The 21,638-nt window shown below is 43.0% G+C and overlaps 1 protein-coding gene across 8 annotated transcripts in view; it reads right to left on the bottom strand.

Moving 5' to 3' along the window:
• Window positions 1-3,541: 3,541 nt before the first annotated feature.
• NHSL1 (NHS like 1) overlaps window positions 3,542-21,638 on the bottom strand; it is a gene marked incomplete at its 5' end in the record, with an annotated part of 175,548 nt that continues 157,451 nt past the window's right edge. For 5 of the 8 annotated variants that reach the window (XM_084203621.1, XM_084203623.1, XM_084203625.1 and 2 more), the window contains 3 exons: window positions 3,542-7,382; window positions 10,834-10,963; window positions 11,497-14,907. In XM_084203621.1, coding sequence (XP_084059747.1) covers window positions 6,659-7,382; window positions 10,834-10,963; window positions 11,497-14,907 — 4,265 coding nt within the window. In that variant the 3' untranslated portion in view covers window positions 3,542-6,658. Of the gene's footprint in view, window positions 7,383-9,849; window positions 10,423-10,833; window positions 10,964-11,496; window positions 14,908-21,638 lie in introns of those variants that run through there. The other 3 variants (XM_084203622.1, XM_084203624.1, XM_084203628.1) reach the window with 2 other exon arrangements.

Here is a 21,638-nt window from a genome sequence, read left to right as displayed (position 1 = left end):
ATGCCACAATCTTAAATTCTGACGAATTTTGCAAGAAAATGCATGAGTAAATGGAGAAATGAGGCTTAATGTTCTGTGTTGGAATAAATAAAGGGCTGTCTCTTGAACATTACATTGAGGAACTTTTTTTCCCCGCGTATCTCATCACAAGAGACCTTTCTTGGGGAATTTGTTTGTTTGATCTTTGCCCTAAAAGATCCAAGTGTGCTGTGCATGGGAATATGCCAACCTCATTGGGGATCACCAGTGGTTTGATACGGTCTATCCATGGACTTAAGCTACCTTAGACTCAAACTTGGACTTCAGGGCAACTCTGCATGACCTCTGCTCACAGCCACGTGCTCCCTGTGCTCCCATTTTCCTTCGGATCTCCTTTCTGAAATGTACTTTTGTTTTGTATCAGGGCTCTACAAAAAAGTAAATACATTAAGATCATTACCATTCCTCAGTCTGTGACTGCTGTACTGACTACATAAACCTGGCCTTTGCTTTTTAAGTCCTCTGGGCTACACTGCAGCTCCCAGCTGGCACAGCAATTTGCAAAATCACCATTTCCAGGCAGCACATTCCAACACCCTGATTAAGACAAAAAGGATGGGACCATCTCTTACTAAGGCAGCTTCTCAACTGGTGATGCTGACCTGGGCACTGAATTCTTGTGTCATTGTTAACGCTCTTTCCCTGTTTTAAACTGACCTAGAAATCACGGGTTTCCCCCAGATTTAACTCCCAAGGGCAGGAATTTATGTGTCCATTATCTGCAACCCAGTGTGAAGAGACTGCTGGAAATAGCCTGTAATTTCTTCTGGAAAAAGTACATTGAACAGACACTTCACTTTTAAAAAAGAAAAAATTGCTGCACTACCAAGATGCACATGAACAACATTCCTCTTCAGATAGTAGACAGTTCATTTAGTTTCTTCTATTTCTTGTTTCCAGGATATAATCTTGTGCTGTTTTAGGTTTTTTTTTTTTTGTTTTCTGGAGATTTTTGTTTTGTTTTGGGTTTTTGTTTTCATAATTTATGGTTTTTTTCCTCACAAATTGGTTTTTACCACCTAAACACAGAACTTAAATTTTTGCTGTTTTTTTTTCTAGAGGTAGTGAAAATGCAGAAACTTCAGCTATCTTATGCATCATGACAAATTTTCTTTTTTTTCCTTCAGCAGCTAACAATTCTGGTTTTATACTGAAGGTTGGTGCACAAATAGACCAGTGTACTACAGACAGAAGCAACTCAGCTACATTGGGACTGGACTTTCTTCTCTATATACCTCCCCACATGCTTATACAGGTACATTTGGATTCACTATTAACAGACAATTTCCTACTAAAAATCAATGACATTTTCCATTAGCACTGTTGGGAGAAGCATCGATTGGCCCTTAAAAGGTTGGCTGCACATTATGTGAAAGAACCCAACTGCAAAGAGCTAAATTTGCAACACCAAATGTATTCAACATTCTGCTAGGGAAGCATATCAAGGCTTTTACCCAGTTTTTCAGGATAATATATGACACAGCACATCTTTATCCAATGCTTCTATATTTTACTCCGTTGAGTGTTTATTAATTCACACCAGTTATAATCACAGTCACAATCCAGCACTGAGTAGTTGCAAGACTTTAATGCTCTACTCTGATTTAAGTTGATAACACCCCTTTAGACCCAAAAAAGTTATCAATTTTGCCCAAAGATTTTTCTAGTCTTCACCATGCAAGAAATCACTTCCAAAAGTTATTGAGAAAATCAAGTGTAAGGGGGGAACTCAGACAGCTACCAAGGGCATTATAAAGCTATTGTGCTCCCCTTTGTGAGTACTGAAGTTATTTTAAATAAAACAGATAAAATGATTCCTCATTGCCACTGTAAGTTATGTAACACTTTGTTTTACCATTGAAGCCCATCCTTTTAATTCTCTCCTGGAAAAGCAAACAATGCATCATTTTGAATCACTCAAATGTACTGTGGCAATGGCTTTGTTTCAACAGTGACTACAGCTATAAACGACTTTTCCAGAACTTTGTGGCATCCAAAGAATACCTAACAAGATCTATTTGCTTGCAGTAGTATTAACACATTCATCCCTGTGCTGCATGCATGAGTGGCCTCTCTTTGCTTCAGGAAGTGACTGAAGGTTTAGCAAGTTACCCCAATGCAAGCGTCTGGAGACCTGCACCCAGTACATTGGAAGCACTGGATGCAGAGTTGTTGGTAGAAATTAGACAAGATCAATCTGAGCTTTCATATCCCCAATCCCCTTTGATCTTTCCAGACTTCAGGCACAGTGGTTCTATAGAACCCTCCCAAGAGCTGTGCTTGAGCCTCCACTGTTGCTTGAGGTCTCCTGCAAGAGCAGTCCTCATTGCAGCCTCTTACTGCTTCTCTAAGCTCACCCAATTTTGCTCATCTCCCTCTTCTAAATTGTGGGGGGTTTGGGGTTTTTTCCCCCCATGTTTGACTGACTTCAGCCTTCTACACCCTGTGAATTAGGATGAAACACACAGGCTATAATTTTTCTTCCTCCTTGCTGTGGCTATTCCATTGTTCCTTTGCCTTTTTCTCTCTTCTGTACCTACTGAAACTTCTTTATCATCTAGAATCTGCACTAGCCTGCCCATCCCATACCTTAATCTGTGCATTCACTGTACTTCTCAGTCATCTCCTTGCTTCACCTTTTCTGCCAGTGCCTTCTTTCAGGCCAAGCCTTATGCAGGAACCAGTGTCCCAGTCCTGGTTTCTCAAAGTCCCATCTTCATCAAATCCACTTCTTACCCAAATCTTTTAACTGATATCCTGTAGCCTTCCAAACCTCCTCTCACCAAGCTATTGCTCCTTGCATAACCTCCATCATTTCAATTAAGGTAATAAGGTAATAATCCTTTCCAGTGTACAAACACCAGTGAAGGCTTATAAATGCCCCAGGGCCTTGTGAATGTGTTGACAGAGTAACTGGAGGGCTCTGATTCTCTGGTTATTCGGGCTGCCTACATCTGACAGCAGAACTTTGAATATAAAGGAACAAAATGTGAAATGAGTTATTAGAATGAAGCTGAAAACCATTCCCAGTAAAACAGAAACCAGAAATTAATCTCACATCTAGCTCCAATAAAGATTTGTGTTTTAGAGGCAAACTGTAGACCAGCTATAAACTCCAAAACAAGCCCTGTGACAGTATGATGCATTAAGCATCACGATGACAAGTCTGCTTTTTTCCTTCAGCACAACCAAGTTTGCCTATGTGCCCTCCTCTCCTTCTGCCCTGGATGTCTTTAGAAGAGATTTGCTAAATTTAATGTACAGCTGCAGACCAATAAAACCTCAACTGCAAAACCTCCCAACGGAGGAACATTATTGTCTATGAAAGTAACTTTCAAGTTGTAAGTGTGACAAAATAATTAACCAGTTCTGCCTGCAGGGAGATGACATGGTGACACCTCTGCAAGAAACTTACATCAGCTACCAAAGCAAAAGGTATAAGCACCATTAAGCATATTTCAGCACACCTAAGGTATTTCACTACACCTTGCACTAAAGTGTAAAATGTAGCCTTGTAGCAACATCAGTAGGGCTGCATAAACACTGCCTTCTGCATGTTAGCCAAAACATGGGCTTTAGCCCAAGTTCACCAGATGTGGATTTTAGAGGAGCATCAAGGCTTCCTGTGGCCAGAGATGAAATTCAGCTTGTGCAAGTTTAATCTCATCTACCTGCACTGACATAGTGCATTTAAGCCAGGCTTTTCCCCAGAGTTCCCCACACAGCCCACAAAGACAATTGGCAGCATCAGCTGGCCATCACCAGGGAACAAGCTGGCTATGCTCACCCCTACAGGCACCTGGTGCAAAAGGCTGCAAATGGCTACAGAAGCTGCAGGCACCAGAGCTACAATTTTGCCCAGTGCATTCATTTTTCACTTAGATGATTCACCTTAGATTTAATCTGTAAACAACAAAGAAAGCCTGAGTATTATTTATTGCACACTATCCTGTCAGGTTGATGGCACGAGGACGGGCTAGCATTTAGCATGGCTTTCTAAGGGACAGCACCTGCTGGGAAAAGGACTTGGTCCTTTCATTCTTCATGAGATCAGCTGAGCAAGACAGACCAAAGCAACACTGTCAAGATGTTCAGCGCAAAACATTCTGCCACTGCTACCTCTTTGTAACAGAATGTAGTTCGATATTAACAACAGCTGAAACAATCTGCTTTATCCAGTTAGGTTTTAAATTAATTTAACAACCCAATGGTTCTTTCAATATAGTTATCATATGAAAATGGTAGAAAGTTTGCTGCACACCAGTTGATACCACCCTTGTTCCACTGAGTGCAGATAGATTCAACTTGTCCATTTCATTTCCCACTCGCTCTGCTTATAATCTGGTTCTCCAAGGATTTTAGTTTTCTGGGACAGTTTGCACGCAGGACACAAGTAGTAGAAACACTCACAGGACACTGGAAAAAGCTTAGGATTATTTAAATTCTTTTAGTCTCAGAACTGAGATACCAAAATGGGATGGATGTGTGAGTACACTTTAGTTGTGTCTAAAGTGAATTAGTAAATTTTGTAATGAAAACTGGAAATTAGTAGCTGGATGCATGGATGACGGCATTCAGTGGGTTGCCATACGCTGTGGGATACATCTTTTGAAGGAGATTTTAATCGACTCAAAAGACAATATGGCAACTGGCAGGCTTTTACTTTATTGAAGCAAAGTCACAGCATTTTCAGCACTATTCCCCTCTTGTGAAGGGAAGAGTTAAACGAAGGCCCCTGAAATTTACATAACTAACAAGTAAAGGATTGAAGAAAGAGATTACAAGCATATTTCTCTAAAATAAATAATCTACAAAGAGTGCTTTTTCTTCTTAAAAGCAATCTAAAAATGTAAAAATTCTACGGTAAGGAGATCAAAAGATATTTTAACAACTTTCAATATTTACAAACAATACAAAAACTGCGCATGCCATCAAATGATGCAAAATTCTTATTAAAAATTAAAAGCTTCATTCCTACCAAGAACCAAAAACTCCAGCCAATATTTAAGTTTTAATTAATGGTCTTCTTTACAATTGGAAAACCGTTAAATGTTCTTATTATCTGTAAAATATACAATAAAAACGAACCTTACTAAATTATTAAGGTTAAAAAAGAAGAGCAATACTGCAGGCAAATCAAAAAGGAAAGTAACCGTAACTTATTCTTTGGTAACCAAAAGTTAGCAAGTGTCTGTATTTCAAGTGATGCAAAGTAATAGTCTCCCCGTTCTGACATATGAAAGACAGATTTCCGGCAAAACACAATTCCCAAGTTTCAGTTTTGAAAGACGGGCTCCACCTACAGCTTTGTAGTGCAAGTCAAATTTTTCTTTCTAATTCAGAAACACAACTGTCCTGGTTCCGGCCAGGACAGGGTTCATTTTTCGCAGCAGCCAGGAGGGGCTGTGGCCAGGACACAGAGGTTATTCTACACCACCTCACAACACTGCTGGGAACAAGGAAGAGGGGCAGCAGGTCACACATTACTGGGCTCTGTGTGGTGAGCAGTCACCCGTGAGCCATTCATCTTTTTCATGTGCACTCTAAGTATTGTTGCTGTTACTGTCCATTTTCTTACTTCACTGTTGTTTCCAGTAAATTTTTCTTTTACCAGCCCCCAACCTTCACCTTTTGTGCCTCCAATTCTCCTCCCCAGCCACCCACAGAAGTAAGAGGAGAGAGGAGTGAGTGAGCGGGTACATGGTTTGGAGTGTTTTGGTGGGAACACTAAATCGGGGAATACCGTTCCTAAACCATGACAGTAACCCTTCCAAATTCTGGCAGTACACTGCTTCATTCATCTCCCACTTTCCTGATGTCTGGTTGCACCCTCCACACACATCCAGCTGTTCTAGTTCTCTAAGGGAATACTCCAGTCAAGGGAGCAATTCAGCTGAAAATGTGTGTTTCACCAAGTGAAGGTGTGTGTCTGCATAGCAGCTAGTAGTGTGTTATAAAATCGGCTTCCTTTTCCACCCTAACTACACAGTTCATTTTCCCTCAGGAAAAAGAATTAAAAGTACAGTACCCTGGACCAATCCTCAACCTGGTGAGCTCACTGCTCGAGCAGGACATGCCTCATCAAACCCTGGGCCACACCCCACTAAGGAGCCATGGAACCCCAGCACCAACCCTGCAACCTTCTCTCAGAGGTGGATGTGCCTCGTTGTGCCTCCCTCTGCTTAACGAATGCACTACGCTGCATCACTACAATGCTTTTGAACCAAACATCCAGCTTGTACCACAGGAGCCTTCCCATTTCAGGCTTATTCCTCAATTTTGCTTGCACAATTGCAGTCTTAAGAAAAAGGAAAACTTCACACCCCTACAGACTCTGAGTGAACTTCCCCACCCCACCCCACAAGAGGACTTCTAAGGCTTTACACAAAAAATTCAACTGTTAACATTCTTCAAGCCACAGACCACTCATTCAAAGCAAGTGCTCCCCACCCCAACCCAACCATGCAGAACCATCGTCGCTTTAGCATTTAAACATACACATGCAGTTCGTGGAATAAATGCTCAGCAAAGTAACCTTGTCCTGGTCTGGGCTTTCTTCTGGAATCTAGTCCCTGTGATTTTCTAGACTAATATCCAAAGCCTTTTGTCACACTGCCTTTTAACTTTCTTCAGCTGAAGAGTTTAGATACTTCCTTGAAGCACCTGGTTGAGTCATTAAGTCTGCATGGGCTGGATCCAAGGTCTCCTTGCAGCTTGCCTCCTCAGCATATGGGAAGTCATTCATGTCCATTTCATCACTGTGAAACATATCAAGCTGCCCCTCCTGCTGCTCTTCCAAAGTCCTCCGGACCCTGCCCTCGGACTGTTCCACCACTTCCCCATCTCCTTCACTAATGACAGTCATGGGGCTGCTCTGGATGCGGTTGCGGACGTTGTACTTGCTGCTGGCAGCAGACGGGGGCGTCCGTGACCGGCCGTACCTTGTGCCAGAGAAGGACATGCTCCTTGGCATCAGGCCCTCGCTCCTGGCCCACTCTTCCTGGGCCCGTTTGCTCTTGCTGGGTGAGCAGCTGGCAGGGCTGTCGGAAAGGTCAGGGGGGGCGTCTGGCTTTGTCCGGTGGAACCGCGGGTCCGTGTTCTTCAACATCTCTGCTGCGGACATACGGGAACTGGTGTCACAGCGACTCCCTTTCTTCAGCAGCAGGGCTTTGAAGTTGTCATTGCTGGTGCTGCTCTTGCGAACGCTTCTCTGGATAGATCCGGCTTGTTTGAGGGTAGCTAGATTTGGGGAAGCACCAGTGGGAGTTACGGGGGGCGACGGAGAATGGTTGCGGGTACGGTCGTCTTCAGAATCTTTACGGCCAAGGACTTTCCTTTTGGATCTGAGTTTGAAACACACACAAAAAAAAGAGGATGACACAAAAATGAAAAATTTTACCTCCTCTAATTAAACTCAGTTTAGAGGGATGACAATGAATTTAAGCTAAAGCAGAGATAGGGAAAAGGGAGAAGTGATCTAAATCTAAAGCATGAGTAAGAACACCACCAGAACTGTACAGGCACTAATGCAAGTATTGGAGGGATAAGTTTATTACTCTTTTTCTGCAAATCTGGAACAATGAAACTACTAAAACTGGCAATACTGATGTTCAAAACACTTTAGTAAATTTAGTGAATCGGGTTTTCTGGAGTCAGTATTCAACTGCTCAGACTAATGTGCTATAAAAATTTATACTCCACGCTGTTTTTCTGTTAATTTGGGGACTTGATTCAAAATATGTCATCCAGACATGGGTTGTTTTGTTTCATTTTATAATTTGACACCCTCTGGAGAATTAGAGTGCACTTTCCTTCAGAAAAAAGGACACAACAAAACACTGCCGCTGAAGACGGAGAAAAGGGAGCCACATGGAACAATTCTAAATTAAATTACTGAAAAACCCCCTCCCTGATCCAAATATTAAATAGAGAAAAAAATTTTCCGGCTCCTCTCAATATGCACACACAAAATTCACAGTTATGTTGGTGCTCTGTCATTGCAACTTTCAGCTAAATGAAGGAGAGACCAACTTCCTGACAAGAAAGTTATCTTTCCAAATGAAAGAGCAGAGTGTTTGTCTATTCAGATGAGAAGTGCAGGGACAACACACAAACAAAAAAAAAAAGAGATAACCATGGAACTGGGAATATGTGGAAACTGGACTTTTATTGCCTCATTTTCACATTTCTAGAAATCTTAAAGAAATGTACATGCCTGGTAGCTGTAGTACAGCTGCTTTGCTTCTTTGCTGACTGAGCAAGAATTAATTAAAAAGGATTGTATGAAGCCTAATTTTAAATATGGTATTTTGGCAGAGGTTTAAAACAAGTCAACAGATTTCTTAGAGATATAAAATTATCATCCTATAAACTCCATATTAATTTTTGTCAAGCATGTGTTCAATCCAGACCGCTCCTCTTGTAAAACAGATTTCTACTTAATGTGATCTTTAGCTTTACTTTCTTAAAAGCCTTGAGATTTTGCCAAGGCAAGCTCAAATGTGTTCATGCATCGCAGCCTATTGATAATTAAAAACCCCCTGAAAACAAAGGAGCAGGATCCATCAGCTGAGTAGGTGGCAACAACAGACATTGCTATAGGCTGTGCCAAGACTTTGGAGCAATCCTGCCTCTCCCTCAAGTGGTGAAGTTTATGCATAGCTCACTTGTGATGCCCCCACAGGCAGCTGTACCAGCTGTTATTTTCAGCCGCTGCTGCTGCCTCCACCTGTGTTTCTGGAATAAGAATGTAATACCAATGTCCATTCAGCCTGAGAATGAACAGACACAGAAGACAGCAAAGAGACAGAATGATGACTTCAGGAGCAGCCAATGTGGGAACCTCATCTAGATTTAAGTGTGCCTTAGCGCTGTAGGCAGCAGATGACTTTGGTGCTTGCATGCTCTGCAAGTCTGTATGTGAACACTTGTGTGCATTTGTTACAGGGAAAAGATTTTCCTTCATTAGGGTTTTGGCTGCCTAAGGATATCTTTCAACACTGCAGTGCTGGGGTTGTACTGTTACCAAATCCCAAATTAAACTGGGGGGGGGGGGAAAAAAATCAGTTGCAAAGATCTGCATGGAAAGACTGTTATCCTAGCTTGAAGTGATCTGGTAAGACTGTGAATGCAGTGCAGAGCAGTCAGTTTGCTGTCAGAGCACCTAGCCAGCTTTTCTCAATATGTATGAGTTACGGAAGAAACTTGAAATTAAGAACCAAACTTGGTTTTGGTAGTTTTTCAGACACAGATAGTGTATATATTCAAACAAAACTATCACTTAAAACTTTGGACTGTTCCTCCTGTCCTTAATGCACATACCACTAAATTTCTTATCTGCTCCAAATTATATATTCAAGATTGTCAATTACTGAAGTAATATCTCTTAGAAATAGTGGGGGAAAACCAAAAGCTTTTTTATTAATTAGCAACCATGGAAGAAAGTGGGTAAAGTCCAAAGCCAGCAAAAGCAAGGCCGTAATAAAAAAAACGTGTCAAGCACTTCTAAGTATGTCACATCCAGTTCCATTGTCCATTTCCCCACAAACTCATGAATTACAGATATGTGCATATACACAGAAATCCACTCTCTCTCTGCATACATAAAGGAGAATGGCTACTGGCCAGAATACCTCATTCTAAAGCCAGATTTGACAAAGTTCTAGAGAGTGCCATGCAACATGAATGCAACAGACCATTTTTTCAGAATGGCTCATACAGGCCAAGTCCTAAGGGGTAACAGTAAATTAGAAAAGTCAGTATCATATATATGTAGTTTTTGTAATGTCTAGAAAATACTTGTTTAAAAAAAATGAGAAGAAAATAGTATTTGCATCCAAAATGCTGCAGCCTCTCAGCTCCCAGCTGCTCTCTTCCCGTCCCTCATTCCCGATGCACAGATGTGCAGACTGACCGAACACCTGGATAATTCCCCACTCCCGGGCAGGGAGGCGGCGCCTCTGCGGCTTGCAGTGCGCGGCGCAGCCACGCGATGGCGCTGGCGCCACGCCCAGCCCGGCCCGGGCGGCTCCGGCCGCGGTCCGGGAGCGCCGCTCCAAGGGAGCCTCTTTGGGTGTTCCTGTCCTTGGGGCTTTCTTGGGCTTTCTTCTTCTGAGCACCTAACGTGAACAGCACAGACATCTAGCTGCCATTCGGGATGATTTTGTTTTCAAGGGAAATGAATAATGCCATTAACAATAGAGCCAGTAGTGCACATTCCATTCATGAACCAGTTTGACACAAAATACCCGACCTCAGGCTGGATTATGGCAAACTATAATCCAGCGTTTGCCATATGTTTTGCCATATGACTGACATGTTGTGTTACTTGCCAGTTTCAGCCACGCTTGCCATGAAGCATTAGCGTTGAGCCTCTGTCCCAAACTGCACCATATAAGCAGCGAAGAGAGTAAAAAGAGATGGAGAAGAACGAGAATGAAAACAAAAAGATACACAGAAAAAGCAACAGTAGAGTTAATATGGCAGATTGAGAACAGTACAATAAATACTAGACGTAAATTGATACTTTAAAGGGCAAGGTATTTATAATATAATCTACATCTATTTAATCTGGGTGGGTTTCGTTCAGAATGGATTAAATACATTTATAAAACAGTAATATGCAAGTTCTTTTCCTCAGCTTTTTCACATATAGCCTTAGTAGAAAGTTGATAAATATGTACTTTCTGTTAAAGCTACGACTGTTTTAACTGGGTGTTCAACAAAACAATGTTAAATTTATTTCTGAGAGACCTACCGGACCTGACAGTAGAGGAAGGGCAGTTTCTACAGTACCTGTGAATGGCTGCAAAAAGATCCTCAGTAGTCCTTGGTCTTGCTGGTGTTGCCACTCTGTCTGTCTCTTCCCCATAACTACTGCTTGGCAGGAATGAACTGCTGGCTGTGTCTGATTCAAACACCTCCACTATGCAAAGAGAACGAACAACACAGTCAGCCTGTCGTGCGAACCCCACGGGCACACAGCCCTGAAACCAGCCCCTGCAGCCTCCAAGGAGAAGCATCTCATGGACTGAGCGAGTGCAGCGCTGTCATTATTGTGATTTCAGATCAACGCTTGCTTAGGGAACTGCAGTGCATGAAATACATGCCTGTGCTTGCTCAAGCATAACAGGCGGGGAACAGTAACAAAAGAAAATTTGTAGCATTTCCACTAAAATGCAAAATCAGTATTAACAAATTGACTGCTTTCATAGCATGCTTAAATACTAGCATGATTAAATAAAGCATCATTTTCTTTCTGTGTCTGCAACAATGAGAAGTCAGAAAGGAATTGTATGAAATGTCATACAGTATTAATCAGATCCCTGCAACTTTTTTTTAGTTGTAACAATCACAAGAAGATCTGCCCTCTACAGAATGCCACCTCAATGCTAGGATCCCCACCTTCTTCAAAATAGCTACTGCTGCATCTGATTTAGTCAGAGAAAAGAGACTCACCACTTTCGTTCTCTTGAGATGGGTGCCCGTCAGTGCTACTGCCACTGTCTTGGCTGCTGCCTGAACTGCTTCCTTCATCAAAAGCAGACTGCTCCTCCTGCCTGGGTTCCTCTTGAACTGGTGATGCAGCAGGCTGTACCACAAAGGCATTCGCTCCCACTGTCTCAGAGAAGGTGAATCCAGCAGCTCCTCCCTCAGGAACCAGGCTGCCAGAGTCCATCTCGCTAGAACTGAGTCCATCTGTAAGACAATTTCTCGCCTCCACAGAGTGTGCAAGCACAGCGTCTCTCTTAGTTGGGCTTCTGGCAGTATCACTCACTTCAGCTGCTTTCTCCACTGTAAGGTCTAACTGTGGAGGTGGTACCAGAAGGAACAGTTTGGGCTTCTTTGAAATAGGAGGTGGTTTCTTGCTTGGCAATACAACCTGAGTCTTGTCAGGAGATGCTGGTGACCCCTCAAGTGACATGCCAGAAGGGAGGTCTTCACTCTGCACTGAGGACTCAGGTGTGTCATCAGTGGCTGACCCCAGAGCATCACCTTCAGAAGATTTCTTTAGACCTACTGCACTCACAGGCTTTTGATCGCTGTCAGGTACAGGTGTGTTATCAGAGAGAATGAGAGGAGAACCCCGAGACAGCGTTTGAATTGCATTTTTAAAGGAGGTTCCTTGAGTTTTCACTTCCTCATCACCAAAGCTGGCACTGAGTTTTAGCGAGAGAGATGGCTTTAGCAAGGACTGTGATGATGAATTTACAGTACCCTTTTCCTGAGAGGTGGTTTCAGAAGCAGATTCAGTTGATGATTCACCTTCTGTCGATTTTTTCACAGACCTCAACTGCACCATTTGCAGTGCCTTGGTGGTTACTAATGGCATCACAGGTCTTGATGAATCTTGCTTATTGAGTGGATGTTTCACTGGGCTGTACCAAGAATCCTCCTGGTTGCGCTTCTTAAAAGAAGACAGTGGGTATATTGCTGCACCTTTTGTTATTTTGGGGTCAAGCGGTGGTGCTGGTGGTGGGACAGCCAAGGGCCAAGAAGGAAGAGGAGGAACAGGGGAAGAGAATGAACTGATGGAGGCTTCTTGTGGAAACCATGGGACAGTCTGGGCAAAGGTAGAACTTACACTGGCTTCTGGTGGGGGAGGGGGGAACGTGGGAGAGGTCGACAATGGTGACAGATCCATTACTTCTGCTGGAGGAGGAGGAGGAGGAGGAGAAAGTTCAGGGCAATGCTGAGATGTTGGAAGCAGAGGTGGTGGAGGTGCACCAGAATCCACAGGAGGGCTCAGGGCAGGGTCCAGTTTCTTCACACTCACACTCCCTTCAGTAGATGTATTTGAAGAAAGAGAAGTAGACGAAGAAGACATGGAGACTGAAGAGAGAAGAGAGGATTTCCTTTCAGGCACTTTAGGCTTCAGCCTGGATTTCCCATTTCCTGATGATGCAGACTTTACAAGTACAGGCACTGGAGTAAGCGCAGTGGGTGTATTGGACTGGCTGGAGTACCCACTCGATGGTGATGTGACTCGGTGGGATTTCTCTGGAGAAGCACTCTTTGGTTTGGCCAGTCCACTGGGCACTTGTGGCACAGAAGCCCTTGAGCCATCACTGAAGTGGCTGATGCTGTAATCACTGAGAGCAGATGAAGTACTGGCAGAATGGGTCACTGGAGATTTCACCTGGTCATCTGCCACCGCAGCATAGTCACTGTAGTAACCCCACTGGTCAGCATACTCCGACTTTATGCTACTTGTTTCACTCTGGGAGGGAGTGACTGTGCAGATGGAGTACAGGTTTGGAGCAGTGGTGGACATCATGCTGCTGCTCGCACTGACCGAGCTCTGGCTGCGGGAGCGCAACACCCAGGGATCCTCGTAATCGCTGCAGGGGCTCTGGGAAGGGGAGCTGCCATTTTTGCACTTGAGATTCAGCTGCAGAGAATGCTGGAGAGTGGCAATGAGGGTTTCATCAAGTATCTGTCCATTGGATTGGGCTTTTTTCTTAGGCATCCTTCTGAGTGAGTCTGTTCTGGATGGTGGCAAAGGCGGCTTCTTTGCCTTTTTCAGTGAGATGTTTCTTGCAAGGGATTTGTCACCTTGGCCTGAGTGGTCATCCTGAAGTTTCTTTTCCTTTCCTTCAAAGACGTTTATCACGCTGTCTCTGGGGTTCTCAAAACCATTAGTACTGTTGCATGGCACATCTGCCTTCAGTCCGGAGTCCATATGCATGGAGCCATAATAGCCATCATGGTCCACAGAATACAGGGAAGTAGAATCATCCCTGACTGATGTCCTCTCCAGGCTACTGCTGCTCAGGTTGCTACCGGGTGTGGCACAGCCTGGTGTTGTACAAACCACCTTGCGTGAAGGCGTCTCGCTGCTTTCTGAAGACTTGTACAACCAATGCTCCGTGCTGCTCACTGCTGCCTGTGCTCGCTCCCCAGAATAGCTGGATTCGCTCCGACCATCGCTGTCCTGGGAAGGGCTTGCTAAAGCAGCAGTGTTCCTACAGCTATAGCTCATGCTCTGAGACCCAGCCTCTGCATTCCCAGGAGTGCTTAGAGAGACAGCAGAGTCACCAAGAGAAAGCATCATGACAGTGTTAGATGGGATGGTATCTGAAGTCTGTGAGTGACGTGTGGAGCTACTCTCACTCCAGTTACCACTTGAAGAATGGTGATCTTCTTTCCCACTTACTGCACTGCTGGCAGCAGGATTGTCTCTTGGATTTGGAAAGGCAGTGGAGCTGGACATTTTACTATCCAATGATCCAACACTCTGGGCAGCATGAATAAGGATAACTTCTGAGGAGGATGACAGTGTTGCATTGGGTATGATGCTTGTTGAGTAAGTGGCATGAGGAGAGACCACACATGCTGGGCTTGAGGACTTCTCGCTGTCACAGCTTCTCACCTCTTGGGACTTTGGCCTTGACGGGGTCCCCATCGTGGGATTACTTCTCAGATGCACAACACTATCATCCACTTGCAATTTACTTATCTGGTGGGGTAAAGTGCCAGCAATGTCTTCTGTCTGCATTGACATCATGCTCTGCGTCTGATCTAGGGACTGCAGAGACACTCTCGCACCAACCCGAGGCAAGCTGTGAAAACCTATGTCGTTATTTTGGCGAGAAGCAAATATAACCGCAGCAGAATCACTCATCACCGACATGTTTCCAGATGAGCTGGAGAACTGGGACATCTGGGCTGCAATGCCTTGTCCTTTCTGTGCTCGTATTCTTCTCATTGAAGGGGGCACAACTTTAACTTCCTCTGTCTGGCAGCTGGTGTCCTTGGTTTCGGAGCGCTGCATAGCGGAGCGATAGCTGTCTAGTCTCCCTAGCGTGGAACAGTGATCGGGGACATACATGGAATGCCCTCGGAAATCACTTTGGCCAGTACCAACTGCTGGGATCAAAAATAAAATAATTATTTCCTGAAGCGCAAATTCACATTTATCTTCTCACTGATTTAAAAAAATACAGCAACCCAGCAAACTGCTTGATCCCCATGCTCCTGCATGTTTATGCCTTCTGAAGAAGAATCTGAAACAATGGATTTCACAGAGGCATCGTCTGTTTTCTGCATTTCTCTTCCCTTTTTCCTTATTACCAGGAACCTTCTGCTTAGAGAATCGTCTGCGTTGCTGCCGCACATTCGACACATGAAATCCTCTGTTTATGACATGGTAATAATTTCCATAGTAATCAGTTGTGTCAGAAACCAAGTAGTACTGTTTGACTTCCAGCAGGCAACGCAGCAGGAACAGACAAAAGCCTGAGAAATGTGAAGTGTGTTCCCATGCTAATGCCTCATGCAATAAAGAAAAGGGGAAGGAAAACTGGAGACTAATATGAATAAAAGGATCTACTTTTTACAAGCATTACACTTCAGAAAAAAATATTTCAGGAGACACAGATAGCTCTCCAAGTCCTGCAGTTTGTCTGAAAGAATGCTAACACATGGAAACATGCATTTTTTACCACAAGTAATACATACGCTACAACAGCATTCATATGAGCATTATCCAACACTGCAAAGAAAACCATTAGATAACGTTTCTCCATACAACTACTTTCTATTTATCATAAAGGAAAACCACTAAGAACTGGGGAAAAGAAACAGCTGGTATTGATGGTTGTCTCATCCTCAGCACCATCAGGAAATAAAAAAATAACCACTTTTTCTAAAAGAAGGAATGATCACATATTGGCACAACTCCCCCCAACTTTGAAGACAATGGAAAATCAATTTTAGTTCAATATATAGTTATCACTGGGTCAACAGAAAGGATTTTAGGGCTCTTTTAAATTTACAATTTTATTGGTAGCCGCCTTTTAAAATCACAAACCAGAGGACTGCTTTAAAATTAGTCTGTGTAAGGCTGTTGCTTTTGAATTCAGTTGCATTGCTGTATAAATAGCAAGAGAGAGGCAGGCATGCTGCTGGAGATGCTGGTAAGGATGCTACATATATGTCACTGTGGGGGAGAACTGGTTATTTCAAGTCTCTGCCTTAGCGTCTCAGGAGCAATAAAGTAGCATGCCTGAAAGGAATGTTCTCCTTTCTTATTTACTACATGAAACTGCATTGGGAGGATAGGTATTCTTATCATGCAGCTTTAAAAACACCACTTAAAGAACATTTAATCATCCTCATTCTTGGCAGGCAAAAGAGGCATTTAGGGTAAGGAAAAGAGGGCTCTGAAAAGGCTACAGTTAAAGCAGCACACACAAAAAAGATTGTTTACTTCTTTTCCTCAGGCATGTAAGTAGTCTTTCAGCAGCTTGAAGCCTAGTTAGCTTGCTTTGTGAAAATTCTCTTGCTCTCATAAAAATGCAGCCTCTTTCTGCTTCTGGTAGATGTTTGCTGCAAAGCTAGATACTCAGATGCCGGCAAATGTCTTGGATAATCTAATATGAGATACTGTCAGAACAGATGGACTACTGCAGCCAACCAAGAGAGGGATTTGCATATTCTGTATACAGTTATTAAGAACTGTACAGTAAGAAAAATAATCATTCTTTCCAGGTATATTTTTTTCTATGGAATCGGTGCACCCCTTTGGTTAAGACAGGGAAAAACATCAAAATAGACATTACAAATGTTTATGGAACCATAACATAACCAATTTTAACTGTTGGTCAGTTAAAAATATCTGGTAACAAAAATCTGCATGCCAAGATATGTAAATAACCAAAGAGACTGGGTATTTTTCTTCTTCTGCCACTGTGAAACACACAAACGCACACAAACACACATGCAGATGAGACAAAAGGATTGTGCTGGTGGAGAATGAAGCTGTCAGCACTACAGCAAGTATCTAATACTGTCACACACTGACCTGTGGCTGAGAGCATTTGTATGTGGTATGTCTCTACTGCATTCACAGAGGAAGCTAAATGCACCCTCTTTCACAAGTAGTATAATGCAGATGGGTGTTTTATGTCTGTTCAAAACGTTACTGCTAGAGAAGGTAAATGGCAAAGTGAATCAATGTTGGACTTGCTAACCTCACCTTCTCCTTCCAAAACAAGGAGAGTTAGAATCATTTACTGGGACATACTGTTCATGATAAATGCACAGTGATTATCTGAAAAAGAAAACTAATGACACTGAATAAAGGAGGCCACTGATGGCTATACCAAAATCGTGGTGCAGCAGCTCCTGCCCCTTCCCTTGGGACACACCCCAACATAGCTTGGGCACTGCTGGCTGCCTCAGCCAGAGCAGCACACTAACAAGAGGGCAGCATCAACAACCAGCTGCAGGATGTTGCTGCAAACCAGTGCTTACCCCAGGTTTGCTACCAGAATAGATGTCATTTATGGTCTGGCCTAATATGCTCTGGGAAACTGCATAAATTGACTCAACAGCAGCTTATGTTCCCGACCTCAACACTACTGCAGGGAAACCCATCGGGCAACTCTTTGCACTGGTGTGAAGACTGGCCTCTTCTAGTTTGAATGATTCAGAGCCCAAATAAACACAGGATTATGAAGGGCAAGACAGCCCAGCTTCAGACATAAACTACAGGGCTACATCCTTCAATTGCTCTATGGGCTATGGTCAGGGAAGGAATTTTGCATTCTTGTTACTATTACAGGAACATAACTTTGAGGTTTTAAATTTTGGTTTTTTTTAGAAAAGCAGCATATTCTGAAACTCTATCAGCTTTGGTTTTGGCTTTACATGTACACACAATCTCATGCAAAGCTGTGAGGATTTACTCTTTTTATAGTTCTGTTTTCTGAAGAGGGACAACAGAAATCTGCAGGGAAAATGGTTCAAAAAACCAACCAGAGGAACAGTTAAGACTCAGGTATACTGGTAAAATGCTGAGGTGTTTAGGATTTTGGTGAAATTCAGAGGAGGGTAGCAAGTAGTATTTTATTTGCAATTTACAAATGCACTGTAAAACCCTCACTCACTTCCAGAGTAATACTAGAAAGTAAGGATTTTCAAACCCCCTTAAAATCTTTGTTGGTACTACAGCTAGAAGACAATCCCATTCTAAGGGACAGCTCAAACCTTTGACTAAGTACACTGATAATGCTAGGTTTGTCAGAAAACATCTACTTAAATAAATAGCAGTCAGAAGATAGAAGATATCTGCAACACCAAAATCCTTGAACAGAATGAGATTTTTTAAAGAATACAATCCGTAAGTCCATCTAGTTGCAGGGACAACATGTGAGCAGACAGCAGCAAAAAATGCTGCAGAACCAGACATCAGGTTACAGATGCTGAACTTTACGAAGTCAGAAGTAGCTGCAAACTGGGTACATGATAAATGTGGCTGAAAGTAACAATTATCCTGTCTGCCTTTTGCATTATCCCATGTCCAGCAGTACTGCAGTCAGTGCTATGTTCACCACAGGAGACCTGTACCTATGCTCTTTTTTTCATTACCCTATTATGCTGCAAATCTCCCCTAATTAGGGCAAATGCTCTTCACTCATGTGCATGTTTAGTGCAGGCTGCAGCAGCAAGTGAAGAACACCCACTCTGTGGACTCTGGTAGCCACTGGTGTTGCTAATTAGAGAGGACAGGGGAAATTTGGCAAATTTGATGGGGAAGAAAGTGTGTATATGTATATACACAAAAGTGTGTATCTGTATATAATCCCTGGGGCCTAGCTACTAGCAGCCCTGCTGTGACTCCAGCTGATCTGATGGCACCAGCAGCTCGTGTCAGAGAATCACATGAAAGGTCCTCTGCATTGAAATGAGCATAGGAAACTGAGGGTTTGAAAAGATAAACAGCCTGTGTGTTGGTGTCACAAAGCAGATGCCTGTTTCAAAGAGAACAAAGAAGTAGTCTCTCTTACCTTCTGACTAACCATTTCTAATGTAAGCACTTGTCTCTTATGCCACAGGCACATTCCTAAGGTGTGTCGCTCTCACTGCCTCCTCATGCCCCACCTAGCAATCCTCCTGCAAACCTGGTAAACTGGCTAAGTCACTGTGCAGGCACCACAGTTTAGTGTTACAAAAAACCCCCAGAGATTCTTACTTTGTTCTACCCCAGCAATTAGAAACTGAGTGATTTTAACAGACACTCAACAAGAAACAGACAAGTACCGGGCTTATGGAAATTTTAAGAAATTTTCACTGTGCTCCATGAAGCATCTGCAATCTCTCAGAGGGGAAGAAAAATATTGCCGTGAATCCTGTGAAACTTTTCAGTACTGCCAGCTAAAAAAAATCCTGAATACTTGCACATATCACTGCCACCCTGAGAGGGAGAATTCTGATGTAAATATCAGGAATTCAAGTTTTCTTGATTCTGTTCATTTCTCTAACCTGTCAACCTCTGGTGAAGCTTATATTCTTGGCATCTGTGTTTTTCATCCTTCCAGTATCAAAACCTGATCTATAGATGGATAGTGAAATCATGAAAAACTACAGGTAGAAACCCAGTGTTAGTCAAAATAACTTGGAAACAAGAGATATTCTCCCCAAAGACTGCTAAAGTTCCAAACAGAAGCAGGTGCAGAATTACTTGGCTGGAACAGCTGGGTATTTGTGTGGTATTTCTGTAGGACCAATGGGTATCTGGGACTCTTCTTACCCATGGAACCTGTAACTTGAGTGACTGCTAGTCCTGGAGGGAACTAATTGGAGACGAGTATCAATTAAGAGGCATTTTTAATAGAACAGCTGAGTTTCCAAAGATCAGAAGGACTCATTTACCCCCATGTTGCTGAGATGGAATTGCTTCCTCTCAGGCATGTCAACAGAGAGCTTCAGCAGTCCCAAATGATACCTGAGACACCAACTGTTACCACCAGGGGTCTGAGCTGCACAGCAAGAAAGCAAATGAAGAACTGACAGTCAAAGTGTCAGTCGTCTCCATACCAATGATGGACATGAGATCCTACAGATGAGAGTGAAATACTGAAAAAGCGAGGTAGGAAAATAAGCTGAAAAAAATTGTATGAGGTCATTCTGACCCTTTGAACCTTTAGGTCAAGAAGGGGGGAAAAAGTACATGGGGCAAGAAAATCACAGAACCAAAAAGACTGTGAATTGCATCTGTAAGATGCAAAAAAAGGATCGGATCTGTAAGATGGAAAAAAAAGGATTTAAATAATCCAAAGGAAGTACACACAAAGCATAACATTTGAAGACAGTTTTGGAAACCAAGAGGACAGAAACCTTCTGTTGGGATAAAAAAACCCCATCAAAATGCCTGTCAGAAGAAGGAGGAATAAAAAGGTGGAAACGATGAAGATGTTTCCTGTCCCCTGTTTTGGTGAGGTATGTTTATTAGGAACTGTGGTGGAACTGATAGTCAGGTCTGAGACCTGCTCCTCCTGCAAGACAGAGAAGGAGTCTGGGACACCAGAAGCTGCCCACTGGTGTCTGGGACTGCACTGGTGCAGAGCTCTGGAAAAACACTCACAACCAGGTAACTTGGAACTTCCACAAAAAGAAAGTTTGTCTGAGCCAGAAGGGACCAAGGAAAGGTAGAAAGAATTTTGCTGCCTTTACTTCATCTAGAGAGCTGGAATGCGTGAAGGAAACTGATGATAACCAAGAGCCAAGAAATGAGCAAGGCCAGTGACAGGTTCTTCCAGAGAGGTGCTCATCTCTACCAAACTTCTGTTTGGGAATAATCTTGTCTGAGTGGGGAATACAGGTTTGCATATAAGGTACCATCAGAAGAAGACATCTAGAGACAATGGATAATGGCAACAGAGCAGAGAAGCCAAGAGCACTTGAAGTAAAACGTCTCAAAGTTTCTTGCTCTTTCTGCTGTTTTGACCCAACACTGACTCCATTAAATATGTGTGTAATATTTATGTTCTCTAAGACAAGGAAGGTAATTCAGAAGTATGCAGAACTAATTCTTTTTCATTGCTGTGTTTGGCAGAGAGAAGAATGCTTTGCCGTCTCCTGTTACTTTGGTGTCACTCCGCTAAATAGTATTGAAAGGGTGCTGCACTTAAAAAGCAACTTCAAAAAGTAACTGCCATCTCTAAAGTGGTAGACACTCCAGATTCTTACTGTGTCTCAGAATCCCATCTATCACGTTGCCTTTTATTTGTGCAGAATTTTTAATGCGGAATTTTCTAGTCTACACAGAGAGATTGGTTCATCACTGGAAAACACCTGTGAAAACACAACAGCATTTCAATGCTAAAAAGCAGGACTGTTTACTTTGAGCACACGGGTGAAGTTAATGTTTCCTTTCAGTATGTCTGGCTAAGTTCTGTGAGGGCACCACAGCCGGTGAGCTCAGGCCAGCAGCCAGTGCAGGCTTTCTCTTTCTGCTTGGTCTCCTGTTCCAAAGGACCCAAAGCAGCCAAGGGAGAACTCCAGCAGCTTGGCCTCACAAAAGTTCTTCCAGGCTCTCCCACAAGAAATGAAAATAGTCCAAGCCTGGCTGAAGCTTTGAGGTTCTCTCAAGTTTCTGCTTCCTTCTGAAGGATAAACAAGAGGTTACAAGAATCTGCTGTATATGTTGGTTATTTAGCCTGCACGCAGCAACTCTAGTGTACCAAGGGATTTTAATCTTTGTACAAATATTATAGCCATTCACAGCAATGCTTTAGGGGAGAAACAAAGAGATTTATTCAGCTGAAACCACAGGGAGAATGTCAATAGGCATAATGCAATTGCTTGATTTGGAG

This window comes from Fringilla coelebs (genome assembly GCF_963513975.1).
Source record: "Fringilla coelebs genome assembly, chromosome: 3".
NCBI lineage: Eukaryota > Metazoa > Chordata > Aves > Passeriformes > Fringillidae > Fringilla > Fringilla coelebs.
The sequence above is the reverse complement of the archived record's forward strand: the minus strand, read 5'-3'. Positions and strand labels throughout refer to the sequence as shown.